The sequence below is a fragment of the Accipiter gentilis genome, chromosome 13, assembly GCF_929443795.1.
Source record: "Accipiter gentilis chromosome 13, bAccGen1.1, whole genome shotgun sequence".
Lineage (NCBI taxonomy): Eukaryota > Metazoa > Chordata > Aves > Accipitriformes > Accipitridae > Astur > Astur gentilis.
This window is the reverse complement of record NC_064892.1, coordinates 33,678,862-33,697,819: the sequence shown is the minus strand read 5'-3', so window position 1 is coordinate 33,697,819 and position 18,958 is coordinate 33,678,862. Positions and strand designations below refer to the sequence as shown.

General features: G+C 36.5%; 1 protein-coding gene across 3 annotated transcripts in view; it reads left to right on the top strand.

Annotated features, from left to right (window-relative positions):
• Positions 1 to 18,026, top strand: part of INTS6 (integrator complex subunit 6) — a 45,387-nt gene extending 27,361 nt beyond the window's left edge. For 2 of the 3 annotated variants that reach the window (XM_049815649.1, XM_049815648.1), the window contains 14 exons: positions 1,547 to 1,730; positions 2,732 to 2,857; positions 3,711 to 3,865; positions 6,744 to 6,896; positions 7,037 to 7,169; positions 7,686 to 7,780; positions 8,199 to 8,309; positions 9,931 to 10,146; positions 10,255 to 10,381; positions 11,631 to 11,773; positions 12,430 to 12,664; positions 13,414 to 13,785; positions 14,245 to 14,338; positions 17,446 to 18,026. In XM_049815649.1, coding sequence (XP_049671606.1) covers positions 1,547 to 1,730; positions 2,732 to 2,857; positions 3,711 to 3,865; positions 6,744 to 6,896; positions 7,037 to 7,169; positions 7,686 to 7,780; positions 8,199 to 8,309; positions 9,931 to 10,146; positions 10,255 to 10,381; positions 11,631 to 11,773; positions 12,430 to 12,664; positions 13,414 to 13,785; positions 14,245 to 14,338; positions 17,446 to 17,539 — 2,238 coding nt within the window. In that variant the 3' untranslated portion in view covers positions 17,540 to 18,026. The remainder of the gene's footprint in view (positions 1 to 1,546; positions 1,731 to 2,731; positions 2,858 to 3,710; positions 3,866 to 6,743; positions 6,897 to 7,036; positions 7,170 to 7,685; positions 7,781 to 8,198; positions 8,310 to 9,930; positions 10,147 to 10,254; positions 10,382 to 11,630; positions 11,774 to 12,429; positions 12,665 to 13,413; positions 13,786 to 14,244; positions 14,339 to 17,445) is intronic. The other variant, XM_049815650.1, reaches the window with a different exon arrangement.
• Positions 18,027 to 18,958: the final 932 nt, after the last annotated feature.

Here is an 18,958-nt window from a genome sequence, read left to right as displayed (position 1 = left end):
TCAATGAACCACTACGAACTAAAATTGAAGGCAATTTGTAATGGGTGCTTTTGTGGACTTGCATCATGTTTCAGAATAGACTAGCAGTTTCCTTTGCTAATGTTGAGATTGAGAATTGGGATTTTTTGAATGCTGCATGAGAAGGAAAGTGTTTGAGGCAGTGTTGAGTTTGCTTCAGCTTCTGGGCTTTTAACCCTTGTATTTAGCTAGGTAATGGAACTGTTTGCACCACTTTGAGTCATTGCTTTGGGGATTTTTTTCCCCCTTTATGGCTGCAGTGGTCCAGGTGGAATGAGAATTTTGCTTGTACTGATACTGGTATCATAAACCAGGGATCTATCAAATATTTCTGAAACTTGTAATTACTGTAAGTCTAGTCTATCTGTTCAGGGCTTCTGTAGTTGAATGTTTTGATAAGCTTTCTTTTTCCTGCTAATCTCTGTGTTGAGGTGTCTGGATGCAAAAAGAGTGGCTAGAGTGTTCTGAACGCCTTGTGCTGTCCCTTAGAAGCTAATGCGTTGATTATTTTTTTTTCTTGTTTCAGTTAACTGGTTATAAAATTGCCACTAACCCTGGGAATTTTAGATGTTCTGTTAGTCTCTCTGGCTGTTGCAGTTAGTTGTTAATAAATAATATCCTGACCATTGCTGTATCTTCAGTGCAGCAAGTTTGAAGCCTGAAATTTGAATCTTTTTACTGTCTCTTGGAATTAAAGAGAAAAGAATGCTCCTGTGTTTTGTATGTCCCTGGATGGTATCTTCAATATTTTGAACTAAAACTTTTGCGTAGTTCTTCCCAGACAGAGGCAACACAACAGCATGTGGCAAGCAATTCTTCCTTGTATGGGTAGCTGTGGCTACTGTTACCTATTACCTAAAAGTGAGAACTCATTTTGCATTTCAGTGTTGATTTTAATCTTAATCTCTGTTTTTCACTTAAAGCACAGGCATGAGTTTAGTTGTGGGATATACCCAAGTGACGTAAAATCTCTGCCTTCTGATTCTATAACATAACTACCACATTAGTTCACTTGTTGAAGCTGAGTTATTTGGAGCAGGTGATCCTGGCAGCTAGATTTTTTGAGCAACTATGCCCAAGTTATATTTCTTCTGCAGGAATCTTAGATGAACATTACCTTTTCATTCAGTTGTGCTTTTTATCTTGAAGAATCAAGGAAAAGACTGAGCTGAGAATGGGCCTGTTCTGCAGAAAATTGTTTGAAGAACACTGCAGTGAAGCAGTTCTTACTGCTGAAATTCTAAAGAAAATATTCTATTGATTCTGAAGTTTAGATCGGTTTTAAAAAGCGGTTGTTCCCACTTAGTTTGTAACTCTCAACTTTGTGCATCATGTTGCCTTGAAATGTTTGAAGTGTTGATTAAATGATGGGTGTCTTGCTTGTAATGTACAGTACCTGAATCAAATTATAAATATCTGTGGAGAGGTTATAAGTATGTTTAGAGTGAATTGCCATCACAGTGTAACCTGATTTTTTTTTTTAATTATTTTTAAAGCAGCATATTCACAGATTTAAATTCCTTTTCAGCTCCATTTGCCTCTCAATTCCCCTCTACCTGGAAGTGAGTTGACTAAGGAACCCTTTCGATGGGATCAGAGGTTATTTGCTTTGGTTCTCCGTTTGCCTGGTATTACAGCACCAGAATCAGAGCAGATGACAGGGGTACCGGTGGATGACTCTGCAATCACACCTATGTGCGAAGTCACAGGAGGTGAGTGCCCTGGTTTCCTTTGACAAGTGAATACTTTTGCAAATGAAAATTAATTCAATTTAGGTCTATTACTCATTCCACCCCATGTACATGATTATTTCTAAGTTCTTACATTATTTGTGAAAACTCAGAACTCCGATATAATAAAACTAAAGACACTTATTGCATTAAAGCTACAGATAATTTAGTGTAACCTGTCTTGGATGAGTGTGAATCTACTTTCTTTAGCAGCTTTTTAGAAGAGAAAACTTCTTTCCTAATGCACCTTGGTATCACAATTAGAAATTGTAAAAATTGAGTCTGTTCTGCAGTTTTGATAAATTCCTGGCATACTCTGATCTGAAGAAGCCAAAAGTGAAGGAAATGTGTTGGGTTGTGGGGTTTTTTTTCCCCCTTCCAGAGCATGCAGAATGCAATGCAGAATGCATAGTATTTCTGCAAAATTGGTACTCTTCTCTCCATCATAACTCATATTCTTAATCTCTTAGAAATTATATTCCAGATCAAGCTCAGGCTTTAATTTTATAATTTGTTTGTAAAAGGTTTTTATTACATCACATATTAAAAACATAACGATTATTCTGATGCATTGGAGGGGATGTGATAGAGAGCAAGCAAAGGGATTTAAAAAGTGTTCCAAAAGGATTTGATTCCACTGCTTTCTGACTGTAATGTCATACTATACTAACAGTGCTTTGACTTAGAATTCGTGGACAGTTAAGTGTTGATGTCTGTCACAAGGGGGAGCCCATTTTCCATGAATGCAACCAAGAATTGGAGTTAAAGTCATTAAGGGTCTGAAACCCAAGCATTTCCAATGAGGTGCCTGTAACACTGTTACTGCTTCACTAGGCTGCCTTGCTGCTTAAAGAGGGAAGAATCTTTAAATCAGCAATCCATATGTAAATCAATGTTTGTGATGGGTGAACAGTTTTAAATGATCCAAGTTAAAATAAGGGCAGAAGCACTGAACAACCTTAACCTTGACTGTTTTGTTCTAGGTCGATCATATTGTGTGTGCTCTCCAAGAATGCTGAATCAATGTCTTGAGTCATTGGTGCAAAAAGTGCAAAGTGGAGTGGTAATAAATTTTGAAAAAGCTGGACCAGATCCCTCGCCAGTTGATGGTACTTGAAATTTTTTACACTATGATATCAAATGGCGGGGATCACTATCCATATAATTTAGTGAACTTAATGTAATAGTTGGCAAAACAAAAGGAAAACTGTTGCAATTTAAAAGATAATACTACAAAAAAGACCTGCTGTGTCTGAAATTCTGTTGTTCTTTTTCAAAATACTGTGTAGCTGCTAGACACTATGTAAAACCTCTACATTTGGTCATATCACTCAGGTAGTTTTAAATGCAGTTATTCACGTCAAGCAATGGTTAAATGGGTTCTTGAGTTTTAAGCAGTAGCTTTCAACCAGCTAGAAATGTAAATAGCTTGATATGGAAATACCGTGGGTTTATATGCTTATCCTTTTTTGTTTAATGTAGTAAAGTGACTGTATTAAGAGTTAAAATAGCAAATACAACTGCAGCCTTAACTTATTGTTCTAAATAGCTTAGCTAGGTCTCTCTTAAGATGTTACTGAGAAGTGTTTGTGGGATTTTTTTAATCCTGCTTTGCTGCAATAAAAAGTTAGTCCAGTGGTATTAGTCATGTGTAAAATTTTATTTTATGCATGGAAATTTAAAGGTTCTCTGTTAATAACAATGGGAGGAGAAAGAAGCTGATTATTGTGAAGGGCTCCAGATAATTGGCTTTCTCAGCTCTGATCCTCTAAACATTCAATGCTTATTTAGTTTCTCATAGTTTCTGGGGTTTTGCAGAAATGCTTACTGACAACTGTCTGCTGTTCTTAGAAATATTAACTGCAGGAAGAGCTTCCCTGTGGGTTTAGTTCACAGAAGTTGTTTAATACTCTTTTTGAGTTCTAACACTATTTTGACTCATAAAGCCTTTTTCTTCTGTAGATGGGCAGGTGGATATATCTAGATCCTTTGGACCCCAACCCTGGCACAGCTGTCACAAACTTATTTATGTCAGACCAAACCCTAAAACTGGGGTTCCTATAGGTCATTGGCCTGTTCCTGAATCCTTTTGGCCAGATCAAAATTCTCCAACGCTGGTACGTACTGAAGTTAGATAAAGCAAAGGGTTTGTGTGTTGGGGAATATTCCAGGATTTCCTATTCACCAATTTTTAAATCTTGAGATATGTACTTCATTGTAGCAACCATAAAAATGGGGTGACCCAAGAAGGAATGACACGTGTAAACCTGTGTTGCAGTTATCTCCGATAAATTACTGATGAGCAAATAATACCATGGGGTTTGCTTTTTAGTAACTTTGAAGCATTAAGAAACTGCCTGTAACAGATTTATATGTCGACCTAGTACATGCACGTAGTGTTTCTCTTTGGACTCTGTTAAAATATCAAACCAGAAATAAGGTGGCACTTTGATAATAGCCTATCAAATTCTATTACCTCGCAGATGGTATTAAGAAAAGATAGTATGATCTTCCCAATTTTGAATCCTTGTGATAGTTCTGTCTTCATTCTAGCATGTGAATGTTATTTCATCTGCTGTTGTGCAGTGTAACCATACCTTAAGTTTATCCCAAGTAGAGAAACTTGTCTTGTTTTTTTAAATACTACCCAGAGAATTAATTTTATTTGTTCTTTTTCATAAAAGGATGTGTGCCACTGCCTTTTGTTTGGTCTGAGAACTAATTGTTAGTATAGTATAATGTATTTTTGTATTTCTGCTAATCTTTGAGAATCATTAAAATAGAAATAATGCAGTTGTATAATTGTTCCCTACATTTCATGATTTTTATTGAATTTTTGTGGGTTTTTTGATCTGAAACTAGTGTGCTGACTAGCAAACTTATTGATCTTTTCATAAATTTTATCTCCTTTGTTTGAAAAATCTATAAAGTTCTTTGAAATACAGGTTTTTGAGGAGTGATACAAGTATGAAATTTTAGTCATGTTTACAGGTTTGATATTGCTGGCATCTGTGGCCACATTGATTGAAGGACGTGGATGCCCTTCTGAACTACAAAGCAAGCTAGCATATATGAGTAAATCTTCTATAGTCATTTAAAAACCAAAATGCCATTGTGTACTGGATATTAAAAAGCTGCTTTGTAGGAAAACTGTCCTGTGTACTCCTTGTAATAACTATCAATGGCTTATGTGCCTCTGTTCACTGTATAGAGTCAGTACAGTTTGTCTGCTGCTGCAGGTCTTGATTGTGATTGCTAAAATAGATCTTGCTAAGTGAAGAGTTGTTGAACTGAATCTGCTAAAAACATGAGGTTGACTTACCCAAATGGCAAGAAGATGAGAAAATTCTTCTCTTAGTTGTAGCATGTATAGCTCTCATAACTGCATAAAGCACTGGATTATTGCATGTGCAGCTGCATTCCTGTTGACGTCAATTGGAATTCCACATTGAACCTTCTATATGCAACATTGTGGAGCTAAGTTTGCTGATAATGTTTCAAGACTTTTATTTCCTTACTGTTCTGAAAACATGGTATTAAAACTTAGCGTATTTTCTAACTCTTGGCTGTTTAAGAGTCCATAGTTAGATATTTTTCTTTTCCTCCCTGTTACCTAATCCACAGTGGAGTTGTCTCAGTCCTACCCCAACAACTGTTTTGTGTACTGTAGGTAATGATACTATCAAGGCTTTCTTAAATGTATATGAAAGTCTGCTAATAATTGTGTTGGCAGATCAACGTATAAATGGCTGCTCCCACTGCTGTGAGGTAAAAGTAGTTCTGCTGTCCAGCCAAGGGTTATTTGACTTCTCAAGTCTTAGCATTCAACTTCTTTTGCAGCCTTTTTATTGCTAGTATAACTGCTTCATGGCTTGGTCAAAAACTCCACCACAATTATTTATTGGAGGCATCTTCTTTGAAGAGAACTGTGGTTCCTTCAGTTGGCTGGGCCTCCTGTTTTGTGCGCACTTGGACAGTACGCCTCCCGCAGAGTGGAGAGGCTCAAGGCAAGACCCAGCTCTGTGGACAGATAACATTTGGGTGGCTCATCCTAAAAGGAAGAGGTTAGAGTTTCTAGATGTAGGAAAATTACTTTCAAGTTGAGGTGGTAGGAAGGTCCAAGAAACTCTGTGTTTCCCTAGTTTATCTTATGTATTTATTAGTTACCTTCTTGTAAAGAGAGTAAATGGAAGGAGGCTTCCCAATTGAGATCTTCCCCAGAGCCTTGTGGTCTTGTAGGAGGCTCAGGGTAAGTATAAGAGCTTATGTTCCTCTCCTGAAGACCCTTGAGTGGAAGGCGTACAGCTCCAATTTTCATTGCACACAAAAAATCAGCTTTCCCTTCCAGCAAAAGAAATGTCAAATATGTTGTTAACCTACACTTGAAACTCAAGGCACAAAGGCCTTTTCCCTGTGATTAATAAAAAGATTAAAATCCAAACACTTAAATTGCTTGAATTGAAATAATTTTTCACAGGCCTAGTTAAAATGTGAGTTCTTCTAAAGCTTGTTTTTTTCTGAACTCATGCTGCTCTTGGTCATTATAATTCAGTTTGGATCTTGTAACTCTTTAATTTGCCAAGAAGGAAAAGTGCTGGAGGAAGTCAGCAAATGCAAAAGTACAGTGCCTGCTTCTGTGGGGAATAAAGATGGGCATGCCCCAGAGTAGCATTGAAGATGGTTTTGTCCCTACTGGGATTTACTTCCATTTGCAAAGTTTTTGTATATATGCAAGGAGTTTTACTTGCATACTGTTCTGGACTTACTAGGTAAAACAATTGGCATTTACTTAGAAAATAAGATGCCTTCAGATTGTAAGACAGTGCTAAGGTCATAAATTAATTGCTTAGGACTCACAATAAATATGAATCCTGTATTGAATAGGCTTATTAAATACATGTCTGTTTTCAAAGAACCTGTATTACTTTAGTTGTCATAGCACAATTGCATTTTAATCATGGTGCAGACTTATTAACAGTGAATGCTTATGTTTAGCCACCTCGCACATCTCATCCTGTGGTGAAATTTTCCTGTACTGACTGTGAACCGATGGTCATTGACAAACTGCCTTTTGATAAATACGAGTTAGAACCTTCACCACTGACCCAGTTTATCCTGGAAAGAAAATCCCCTCAGACCTGCTGGCAGGCAAGTAGAGTGCATGCTGAATTGGAAGTTATTTGTAGAGTGCTGTTTTTCATAGACTTTATTCTATAATCAAAATAGGATGTAAATTTTCAGCACACAATATTTTGGATTTACATACAATATAATGTGTTTTATTGCAGGTATATGTGAGCAATAGTGCAAAATACAGTGAACTTGGTCATCCTTTTGGTTACTTGAAAGCTAGTACAGCGCTGAATTGTGTGAATTTATTTGTGATGCCTTACAATTATCCAGTCCTCCTTCCACTGCTAGGTAAATACCACTTCATAAAAAAATTTTCTTAGGTGGTAGGCAATTGAAGAATTGATCTCTTCTAATTAGATTACTGCAATTAATGCCAGTTTTAATCACACATCTGTAGAAAGGTAGGATGTTGAGCAATGTATTTGTCATCAGTAACTTGCTTCACTTGTCACCAATTGGCTGACCTTCATGACCCAGACTCAATGTGTAAGATAATTTACTTAACCACTGTTTTGGATATGTTGTGGTCTCGCTTTTCATTATTTTAGGATCCATTTTTCCCAATCTGTTGTCTCAATTACCAATTCAATTTGATAAATAATTTATCAGGTTCCATCTTTTGGCTGCAGCATTAATCTTGTCTGTGTGTATATTTAGTTTAGTTATATGTATGTTAAAATATGTATATTAATTTAAGCACTGAGCAATTGGCATTTGTTTGAGAGTTTCTTTTATTAGAAAAAAAGATGCAATGCTGTCCAGACATGCCTTTCATTTTGTCTCTTTTCTTTTTATAACCATCAGATGACTTGTTTAAAGTACACAAGGCAAAGCCTACATTGAAATGGCGACAGTCATTTGAAAGCTATTTGAAGACAATGCCTCCTTATTATCTTGGGGTAAGATGACTTACTCTGTTAAAATTTCTATTTTGTTATGTAACTATAGTTATCTTTCCACTATGGGTGTAGTCCCTATTTCAAGTAGAATATGTATTAATTTAAGAGAGAATAGCTAAACTTCATGCATAATAATCCCGTTTTCACTGGAGTCCTGTGGAAGGCTTGAGACCTGAATGTTATGAAAATTTCATCAGCTGTGACTCGTATATAAATAATATCTCTGTTCATAATTGATTGTGTATGAATGGAAACAATGCTTTAAAAGAACAACAAAAAATGCTGCCCTTGAAAATCTTTGTTTTTCTTCTTTTCTAACTTTGAGGACCTTAGGTTCTAGTTGAAATTGATACAGTTGAAGTATGTATACAACACTTATAAAGTTAAATATGACTATACAATATATTCCATGTTTCAGCCTTTGAAGAAAGCTGTGAGAATGATGGGAGCACCAAACCTTATAGCTGACAATGTGGAATATGGACTTAGTTACAGTGTCATTTCATATCTCAAAAAGTTGAGTCAGCAGGTAATGTTGAAGCAAAAGAGCAGTAAAAACTTATTCTAATATCAGGATAATCTTAAAATACTCAAGTTCAATGGCTTTGAAGGGAAAAAAGAGCAGAAAGATCAAGTTAATACCTTCCCATGAGCAATTAGCAAAAAAGCCCTTTAGTTTTCTGAATTGAGGGAAAACTTAACATTTAAAAATAGACTTTATAGACTGGACTATAGAGATAGATATTCAGGTACAAATTGAGATTTTTTTTATATTTAAGGACCATTTTTACTTGTACAGACAGTAACATATTTTTGTCCAAAAGAAAACATGTTGTCTTACCTTAGATATTGAAGATGTTCTAGCATTTTTTTCAGAAAATAGAGATTTATACTTTGTGCATTTGAATTGGAAAGTGTCCTTTCTTTGGCTTGTGAAATGAAACAAAGTGTTCCGTAAATATAAACTGACATAATTCAGAAACTCAAATAAGGATACAGTCATAGAAGTGGCAAGTGACCTTTTGAAATTGTTGACTGTGTTCAGAATAGTGCCCATATCTTTGACTAGTCTCCTGCACCAGCTAAAGCATTTCTGCCTTGCTACCTCCACTTTTATTTTGTTAAACTGTGCATGTTAAGCTTTCTTGTTCAAGGTAATAAAAAAATGCAGTAGGCTTGAAACTTCAAGAAACAGTAGTGCAAGTACTTGTAACTTAACTAATGAGTTTGACCAGCTTTTTCTTAAAACATTAATAAAAATGATTGAGGGAGCAAACTTCTTGAAGTTTATAGTATATCCTATTAAATCACAGTCATGTTGCTCAGTATTCTGTGAACCGATCTCTCAACCTAGACATCTTAGACTCCTAAGATGTAATGACATGCACTGCAAATTGTACTCAAAGCTTTTCTAACTTCTGAAAGGCACTGCTAATAGAGACCCAGTATTCTTAATAAGTATATATTCAAATTTTGAGTAGGCTATAAATTTATATGAAACTGTGAAAACAGCATTGGCAGGTGTATTAGTAAATTACTTTTGGCTCTTTGTTCAACTATATTCTGCCAAAAAGCTGGCATTTATGAACATGTTTGATTTTGGTACAAATCTAACATAATATTGGGGGTTAGGTCTGTCTAGTCAAACAGAATTGGGTATTGTAATGTATTTCATATTTATTAATGTTATGACTATTTGTATTGAGCTTTTAAAAAGTTGATACCATTGTGTGACTGATCACAACTATAGTTGTGGGAGAATCAGTCTTTTGAGAACTATAGTGTTTAGCTGTGATTGTAGAAAACAGTCCATGTGAGTACAGATAGATTTGCAGAGAATTACTAGTCAAATTATGGCATTTTACGAAAATAAAAGCATTGCATGCATATTGGTGCTTAGATACCATAATGGGCAGCCGAGGAGAAATATGCAGAAGACCTAGGCACAAACTGTTCACTATATTTAAAATTGTAGTAAGCATTAAGTGGTTATGTATTAAGCACTCCTTAAGCACTCATCCTGGTTATGGTCGTCATAGTGTATTAGCACATTGTTGAATCTTCTGGGTAGGAATTTAAAATGAATAAGTCTGACTAATCCTTTTAAGAGCATATTGTCAATTTTATTTATTTATTTATTTCAAATTAAGGCCAAAATAGAGTCCGATAGAGTCATTGGCTCTGTAGGCAAAAAGGTAGCGCAAGAGACTGGAATTAAGGTCAGAAGCAGATCACACAACCTGTCTATGGCACATAGGAACGATTTTCAACATCTGCTACAGGGGATTACTGGGGAAATTCCTCATAGACCTCTAGACCTCAATATGAAGGAGTATGCTGGGTTCCAAATAGCTTTGCTGAATAAGGTAAGCACCACTGTGTGTAATGTTGTTATTTTCAATATACTTCCATTGAAATGCTAGATATTGTTTCATACATGGTATTAATTGGAACTTTATTTGCTGAAACCATAGGATTTGAAACCTCAGACTTTTAGAAATGCTTATGACATACCCAGAAGAAATCTTTTGGATCAGTTAACACGAATGAGATCTAATTTACTGAAGAGTACTCGCAAGTTCCTCAAAGGACAAGATGAAGGTTAGATAACACTTTATTTTTTGTCTACCTGTGATGTGATTGGTACTAAAAAAAATGAGGACTATAACAAGTAGCGTAATTCTTTAAAACTTTGTGGATGTCTGCTACTGCCATTAAACTGCATGTTCTTTTAGATTATTTTTTTTTTCCTTAAATAACTTACTGGAAGAAAAAATGGTGAGGCTAGAGAAGATTGCTATTCACTGCTCTGTCCTTTAGTCTGTATGAGGAGACTTGGGCTTTTAAATAAGATTTTGTTCACTGTTTTTTCCCAGCTTTCATGATGTATCTGAGAAAAAATCACAGGGCAGTTCTGAACATTACGATCTCTCTCCATAGAAGTGGATTTTTAGCAGTGGAAAAGTAAGGTTGTTCGCTGGGTGCTGCCTTAGGCCAACAGCAAATAGTTCAGTAGTCTGCTAATTTATTCCTTTACCTTTCTACTGTGTCTTCTGATACTGCTTTATGGCAACAGAAGATGATGAAATAAGTGGAGAAAATAAGAGCAATGCAAGTGAAAGTGTATGTTATGTTAGTCCTGCCACTACTTGGGTCAGATTAACATCTGTAATGAAGTGATAATGTAAGGTGAAATGCAGAGAAGTTACTCTTTGGGGAGGGGGTTAAACCACTAAAAGCAGAAAAAAAAATAACATTAGTTATTTCTGCTAGCATATGTTTTGCTTGTTCAAAGGCTTTGCAACTTTAAATCCATAACAAGTTTAGAATCAGGTCCTATGGATTTTAAGAATTTATTGATTCCAGTGGTCAAAAATCACCATTGCTTTGGGAAAATGCTAGTCTCATCAAGTAAATTTTGGGTGGCTAAAATTGGGTTGTGTCAAAGCTGTATGCAGCATGGCATTACTACTTTGCATTAATGTGTCTTTTGTTTGTAGTAATGTTTTAGTTATAATTTGTTCCCAGTCTCAGTTTTTTCACCCATCTGCCCTGTTGAAAACTTATGGGACATACTGGAAAACTAACATCCATGTATGACAACTATTGCTTATTTCCCTGTCATAATGATAAATACACAAGGCACGTACTGATTCATTTAAGCAAGTTTCCTGCACTCAAAACATGATGGTATAAATACCAGTTAGGCAAGAATAATGGTGAGTTTTGCAAATCTATTTTGTTAATGCATTTGATAAAAGACTGAAAACTGGAGGTGTGAAGTGGATATAGACTAAATTCTCATAAGGTGAGCAGTATCATATATTAATAAACCCTTCTGTTATGATAGATCAAGTTCACAGCGTACCTATAGCACAAATGGGAAACTACCAGGAGTATCTAAAACAAATACCTTCTCCGCTCCGAGAGCTTGATCCTGATCAACCACGAAGGCTTCATACGTTTGGCAATCCATTCAAATTGGACAAGAAGGTGACTTTCTTGTAAAGCTTTTTAAAAATGTGCTGTTGTGAGTGTGTGCACTGCTGATTAGACCATTCAAAGAGCAATGTATTGGAGAATCACTTTCCAGTATTTGGAAAAGTACTGCTTGCAAGAAAGTGTCTCAGATGTTTTTCCATTAATAGTATCCTATGGAGGGCAGTCTTTGTTGGAAAATCAGTATTATGCCACTGAATTGTATTATAAATGAAATATGTTTGTCACTGTATTATAATTAATACCTAATCATGTTTTCTTTACCAAACTTCCTCCATAAAAAGCTTCCCTTAACCTTGAGAGCATGGACTCTCCCTTTTGTCCAAATCTGTCTTGGACTTGACCAAATTACCAATGTCATTTACAGCGGCTCTTTTAAATGTTTTAGTTATTTTGCAGTTACTGAAAAGGAAGTTTTACAGCCCACTCAGTTGTCTTACTAGGCAGACTGTTGGATAAGGGCCTTAAGCACATTGATTTAGTCTAGGGATGTTTTGGTTGACGTTTGAGAATTCAGTATATAATGGCATGTTTTATATAGTTGCCTTATACATGGTAAACATCATCATAACATCAAAGCGTTCATTGTATTTCATATGATGCATTTTTGGTGTAAAGTTTAAGAATTGTCCCCGTTAAATTAATTACAGGGAATGATGATAGATGAAGCAGATGAATTTGTATCAGGACCTCAAAATAAACATAAAAGACCTGGAGAACCAAATATGCAAGGGATTCCAAAAAGACGACGTTGTATGTCCCCACTGCTCAGAGGTCGACCGCAAACTCCTCCGGTTGTGAATAACCACATTGGAGGGAAAGGGCCACCAATGCCAATCACTCAAGCACAGCCTGATGTTATTAAACCTATTCCTATTCACAAAAGTAAGTGAATCTTCATCATCTTTAGAGAGCTTGCTTTTTAATTTATGCAAAAAACTTGTTTATGTAGAAATGCCATTGGCTGATTTCCCAGATATGGCAATTTTATCCCTGATTTTTGAAAATGAAGTATTTAAGTGTGCATCTGGGGTTAATTACAGAAAGAGTTAAAATAGTCCTTCAGACAGAAGTCTCTTTTATATGAACTTCCCAGTATAAACAATGTATTTCCTGTATTAAATGAGAAGACAATGTAAACATTCAGAAGGGTGTTCTTCCTTTGCCTGGGAATGCAGATGCTCCAAAAGTACCACAATGTGAAATTAATTTGAATTTTGCTTCAAGTGTGGTGAATTCACTTCCAGTGGTGTAGAGCTGAGGTGCTGTAAGTCTTGCTCACTGTTCAGCACTAAAGTAAACTTTGTCAGTTCAATTTGATGGGGAAAGACAACCATGTCATTAAAACAGATTTTACAGGTGCTTTTTCTTTTGTTGGTAGTCCATATAGCATTTTTTCTTTTCATATATAGAATATACCTGTGATATTTTTTTTTAAGCCATTAATTGCCAGAAGATATAGTAATGTGCTCACTGTTACAACCCACAGATACATTTTCTTATGCCTGGCGTGTACAGTAGACTATACAAGCTGGAGCATAGCTTTACAAGAGTTTAATACTGAACTGACTTATTGACTTACATCAGATGATAAAGAATGTGAAACTGGCAAGTGTAATCTTTTTTTTTTTCAGCATCAGAAACAAATAATGAGGTTACAGTGGATGATGTGGTTGAGAATCATGTTACAGACCCACTTTCATCAGACGTTTTCCCAAATACTGTGGATTCAGAGTTTTCAATGCCCTCTTCTCCGTTCAACTCATTGGATCGATCAGCAGCTCATACAGAGGATGTAGGCCATGAACATTTAGAGAATAACTTGAATGTTGATGGGTTTTTGGAGAATCATGAGGAATCAGGTAGTAAAGAGCAAAGTACTGAAGAGAACTTGCCGATGTCTTCACCCAGCAAAGGGAGAAAAACAGCGCATTGCAGAAGTTCCAGAGAGATTAATATAGAGCTAAGAGCACAAATTATGAAAGAGATCCGAAAACCAGGAAGGAGTAAGTATACCAAATCTCTTTCAGGTGATTGGCATGAGAGCTAGACAAAGAATTCACGTTAGATCACTATTTTAGAAACACGATGAACCATGAGACTGAAGCAAAATAAATTTAAAGCTGAAAAGGTTTGTTTTAAAACCTCTGCTAAAAACTTCCCAGATGAGTGATTAAAACATTGCTATACTTATCAATGTCCATGATGGTCATGTTTTTTATATTATTAGTGTTAGAATTAACTTGTTAGGTGTTCCAGTAATACCCTAAACTGCAGTTTCCTGGTTTTTTTAATGCTAGTGTTCATTAAACAGTATGTCATTGCTACAGGCCTGGTTCATAGGAGATATATCCTAAAAGCTTACAAAAGCTGAATGAAATCTGTTGCATTTCACTCAGATCTATTACAACAGATATTTGTATAGGCATTTCTTAAGTTACTATGATTTTTCTCTTCTCTTTAAGAATATGAAAGAATCTTCTTTTTACTGAAGCATGTACAAGGAAGCTTACAAACCCGACTGATATTTTTACAAAATGTTATTAAAGAAGCTTCAAGGTAGGTAACAGAATTGTATTAATCTTTTAAAACTGCACCATGTACTGCTATACATAACTGCTTGACAGCCATGCAGTTCTTTATTTGAAACCTGCCACACAATGCTTTGCACTGCAAATAAATAATTCCCTAGAAAAAAAATCCAGAAACACATAAACTTCCTGATGTGTGTTGTTTGCACAAGCTTACCTTTTTGCCTCAGATTTTGTCTTTAAAAATGTGACTCTCTTCCTACAAAATTTGGCAGCAGTTGAGTTTTACTGTTGGATGCATCAGAATTAAATCCTCTCTCCCACCATAGTCAACAGTTTTCTGTATCTACTGGTGGAAAAAGTTGGCAATTCTGTTTCTGTTGACTGTTGTTAAATTTTAATTTCTATTGGTTTGAGTGTAGGAAGAGCTTAATCTCTCTCCTTGGTTAGATTTTTATAGTGTGGTCATTTCATCCACCTGGATAACACTGCAGCTCTCTGCTTCTTTCCTTATCCAGGCAAGCTATCACATTTAACCAAGGTTCCCTACTCCCTGCAGGAAACATGTCTAGGCTCTCCAGAGTTCTCAGGATAGTCTTGTTTTGTTAACTGACAGATGACCTTTGCAGTGCTAATGGAATGCAATTCAAATTTGGAATGCCTGCTCTCTTTCCTTGCTCCAAGGAGCTCTGACTCTGAACACGGACTTAAGAAAGCTCTTGAGCATTTCAGCAACAGTGTGTTTAAAAACTGTCCCCATTGAATTCTGGAGGCTAATCCACTAGAGAGTTGTGAGGAGAGAGGAAGGTTTCTAAAACAGTCCAGTTTTCAGCATCCTGTGGAAACTGTCCTGCAGTTCGTCTTCTGATAGCAGAAAAGCTATCACTTTTGAGAGGCAGAAATCAAGATGAGGTAGATAATGGATTTTTTTTTTCCATCTTCCAGTTGATTGTGAAAATATTAAGGACAAGGAGATACCACATCTCAATTTCAAATCCTTAGCTATTTCTGTTCTGGCAAAGACTTTTCTTATGCTTAATGATACAAATTTGGTTCAGCCTGGGTGGGTAGTATTAGTGCTTATAAGGAGTCCTTACTGAACACAAGAGACATGACTTCCCAATAGATGGCTATAACTTTGGATGCACAAACTGAAGAGTTATTTAGGAAAGAGCTAAAAGGAAGTAGCCTATGTAGTGGAGAGGTCTTCAGTATTTCTGGAGTTGGCATAGCAAGCCGTTTATGGTCCTAGCACTAAGAATACGTGTTTTTTTAATTCTCTGCGAAATAGTCTAGAGCAAAAGCTGACAAAATACAGATCAACATTCTCCAAATCAGCCAACTTCTCAGTATGAGAAATTCAGTTCCCTTTTATTTATTCTCCAAATTAAGAGCTTTAGGCTACTAATACACATAGCAAAGCCCAGAGTGTGTACCTAGGCAAAATGCTGACCAATACCCACTAGTGATAAAAGTGCTGGCAAGAAGTAATACAACCAATTTCAAAAGAATAATGAAGCTTTACGCTCAATAGCTAGAACTACTCAAGGAAGTTTTATTAAGGGAACTTATATTCTTAGAGTGAAGAGTTGCATTAGAGTCAATGCTTAATTCTGTTAATTACAGTATTAGTTAATGTGGTAAATTGTTTCTGTTGACTTGGAAAAAATTGCTGTAGAGTTTAGCATTTGGAAAAGAACTTTCAGTGAGATGTGCTGAAGGGCTTGACATAGTGCACTGTAAACCTGAATTCTTGTGAGAATAGTTAGAAATGTGTTTTTTCCCCACCTTCCACCAGGTTTTAAATTTCTAGGAAATGTCTGCTGTTAACTTGTACAGCTGCTTCAGAGGGGCTTGAAGGTATTCTGGAAAGTAATGTTACTGAGTCACTTGCACAGAGTATTAGCATGTTAAATTTTCACTAGGATTGTATTATAGTAAAGCACTTTGCTATTAGATTATTGTACTTTTACTACAGGGAGTGAGAAGGAATAATGACCTATTTCCCAGGTTGATACTTTTTAACAAGCAGGGAGCAGTTGTGAAAGCAATGAGGAAGGAGGGAGGGGAAGCAGTACTTGGAGGTGTGGGATTTCTGTAGGGTTACTGAGGAGAACTGTGATGAGAAGGATGGGTAGGGGGCCCAGAGCATGGGTATTCAACAAGATAGTAAGTGGTTGGCAATGGGAGCTTGTTTCCCTGTAGCCAAGCTGGGGTTGTGGGGAGGTCTGTGGTCTGGGAATTAGGGCACGTGCCATGTTTCTGTGAGTGAAGAACATGGACTGGGAGGCCTGGCCAGGACTCGAGGCTTTTGCTGGGGTTTACTAAGGCCACAGGACTGAACCCGGTCTGTAGTTCAGAATAGTACCGAGCTGAGAAAGTGTGTGGTCTTTTCATTGCTGCTTATCTTTGAGTATGCGTACAGCTGCCAAAGTACCGGTCGGATGTGGCTTCTCAGATGCAGAAATGTTGCAAGGGGGAGGGCTAGCTGGAAACGGCAAGGAGCTGTGAGCACCGAGGCAGGGATGTGAGCAAGGGGGACAAAATGGTCTGCTGTTCAAATTTATGTAATCGATATGGAATAGAACTGCAGAGACTCGAGGTATGGATTACATCTGCATTTTCTTCAATTTCTTTCTCAAACTTTTAATTTGTATTTTCTTGTCAGGAAATCTGCTCTGCACTGTGTAATGGCTATTCCTTTACCAGTAGCAACTTCACTTAACTTTTGTGAATGCACCATGAAGGCATGCAAATAATCCCTAAAAGCTGTTGCCAGCTTTAAGGTTATAGTTCTTTAGACATATATTTTATTTCTGTACTTCAGAACTTCACTTCTGGAAACAGCAAGCACTCAATTCTCTTTTTCCTGGCTTTGAGGGCTGAGTGATGTTCAGCAACATGCTAGAATAGACTAGTCAGCATAGTTTTGTATTCTCTCATTAAATGGAAGAGCAGGTTAGTAGTTTACCAGAACTTTAGGAGACAGCGTATATACATATGAGGTATATATAACCTCATCATGTGCTGGACCTAAAATAATAACTGAAGTTTCCATGGTTCAGTGAAAGTTTTGTGAACTACGTTTCATGTATTACTGTGTGCATCCATTATTATGCTTTCTTTTAAATACAGGTTTAAAAAACGAATGCTGATAGAACAGCTTGAGAGTTTTCTGGAAGAAATCCATCGCAGATCCAATCAGGTCAACCATATCAACAGCAGCTAAGAAACACTGCACACAAGAGAAAGCCACAGCAGGGCGCTGCTGTCCTTAGTTGCATTCATTTTTGACATGCACTCTTATCTCAAGTTCCTGTACCCGAAAGAATGAGAAGCTGCTCTATAAAATGATGAGAAAAGTATCCATCATCTTTTTTTTCTCCACTTCTGTTATTTTTGTAATGTGAAAAATATTACAAAAACATTTTTATTTAACTAATGGAGAACTTCTTGCTTGTCATGGACTTAAGTGTCACTTTCCCTCAGGTTCTATTTTTCTTAATCCAACCTTCAAAACTATCACCTCTTAAGGTTGAACTTTGCCAAAAAGTTGCTTTGTAATTTTCAAAAAAAAGCACATACATTAAACAAGGTAATGTTTTGTATATACAGTTATTTTGGATATATTATTGTAAGTTGTATAAATGTATTTTGAAAAATATTTAAGAAAAGCACTTTTGTTATTCCATCAATAAAAGCTCTATTTTAATCTTTGTGTAGGATTGAGTACAGTTTTTATTGGAATGGTTCATTTTGCCTTCCCTTTCCAGAGCTTATATGTTCTACTATCAGTGTTAGAGAGTGAAGAGCAGTTTTGTGTCACTGGATATTCTGTTCTTAATCAGAGAGCAAGTGAGAGGAAGCTAATGCTGAATCGCAACTACAGTAGGATGATCCCTTGTGGCCTTGTGTACTTTGCGCTTCGCTGTTTGGTGAGTAACATAACAAACTGATGTCCTGTATGCACATCCACAGCAATGACAAACCCCACAGTTTTATGAGGATACAGTGTAGTAAAGCAGGGGTCAGTAGCCTTTGAGGAATCCTGCACAGAGTTTTTCTGTGTCAGAAGTTTTTACATGTTTACAAATGCAGGAACAGCCAGAAGGTGCTGCTGCTTGGGCACAAAATAGCACTGAATGCTTTATTGGCCATGTCTTTCATCTGTGCTAGATGCCTCTAAATTCTGGAAAGCTTTGTTTGATTCAGTGGGAGCAACTCCCCTCTCACGCTTTTCCTAGGAGTCAGTGGTTTGCAGTCTTCACCCAAAGTCTTTATGGGCCTGGGTTTCTGATGCCTGTGCCATGAGTTGCTGAATCTTGTACTAGAATACTCACTGTATCCCAGCTTTTGTCAGGATGCTGAAAAAAAGCATTTTTCTAGATGCTTTTAGCTTCATTTGGTGTTCTTCAGGAATGTCCATTCTATGTTGTGTTCACTTAAAAAGAAAAGTAAAATAAAAGGTAGTAAAGGTAGTACTACTACCTTTTTTGGCAATAATATTTGTTTGGCCACTGATTGAGTGGGTATTTCTGCTTCCTACCTGTTCTGTCAGTTTTGAAACAGCCTCTCAACTTGATTTCCATTTGACAGCATTTTGCTGTTTGCTTGTTACCTTACTATCTCAGCTGGATTATATCTAAGT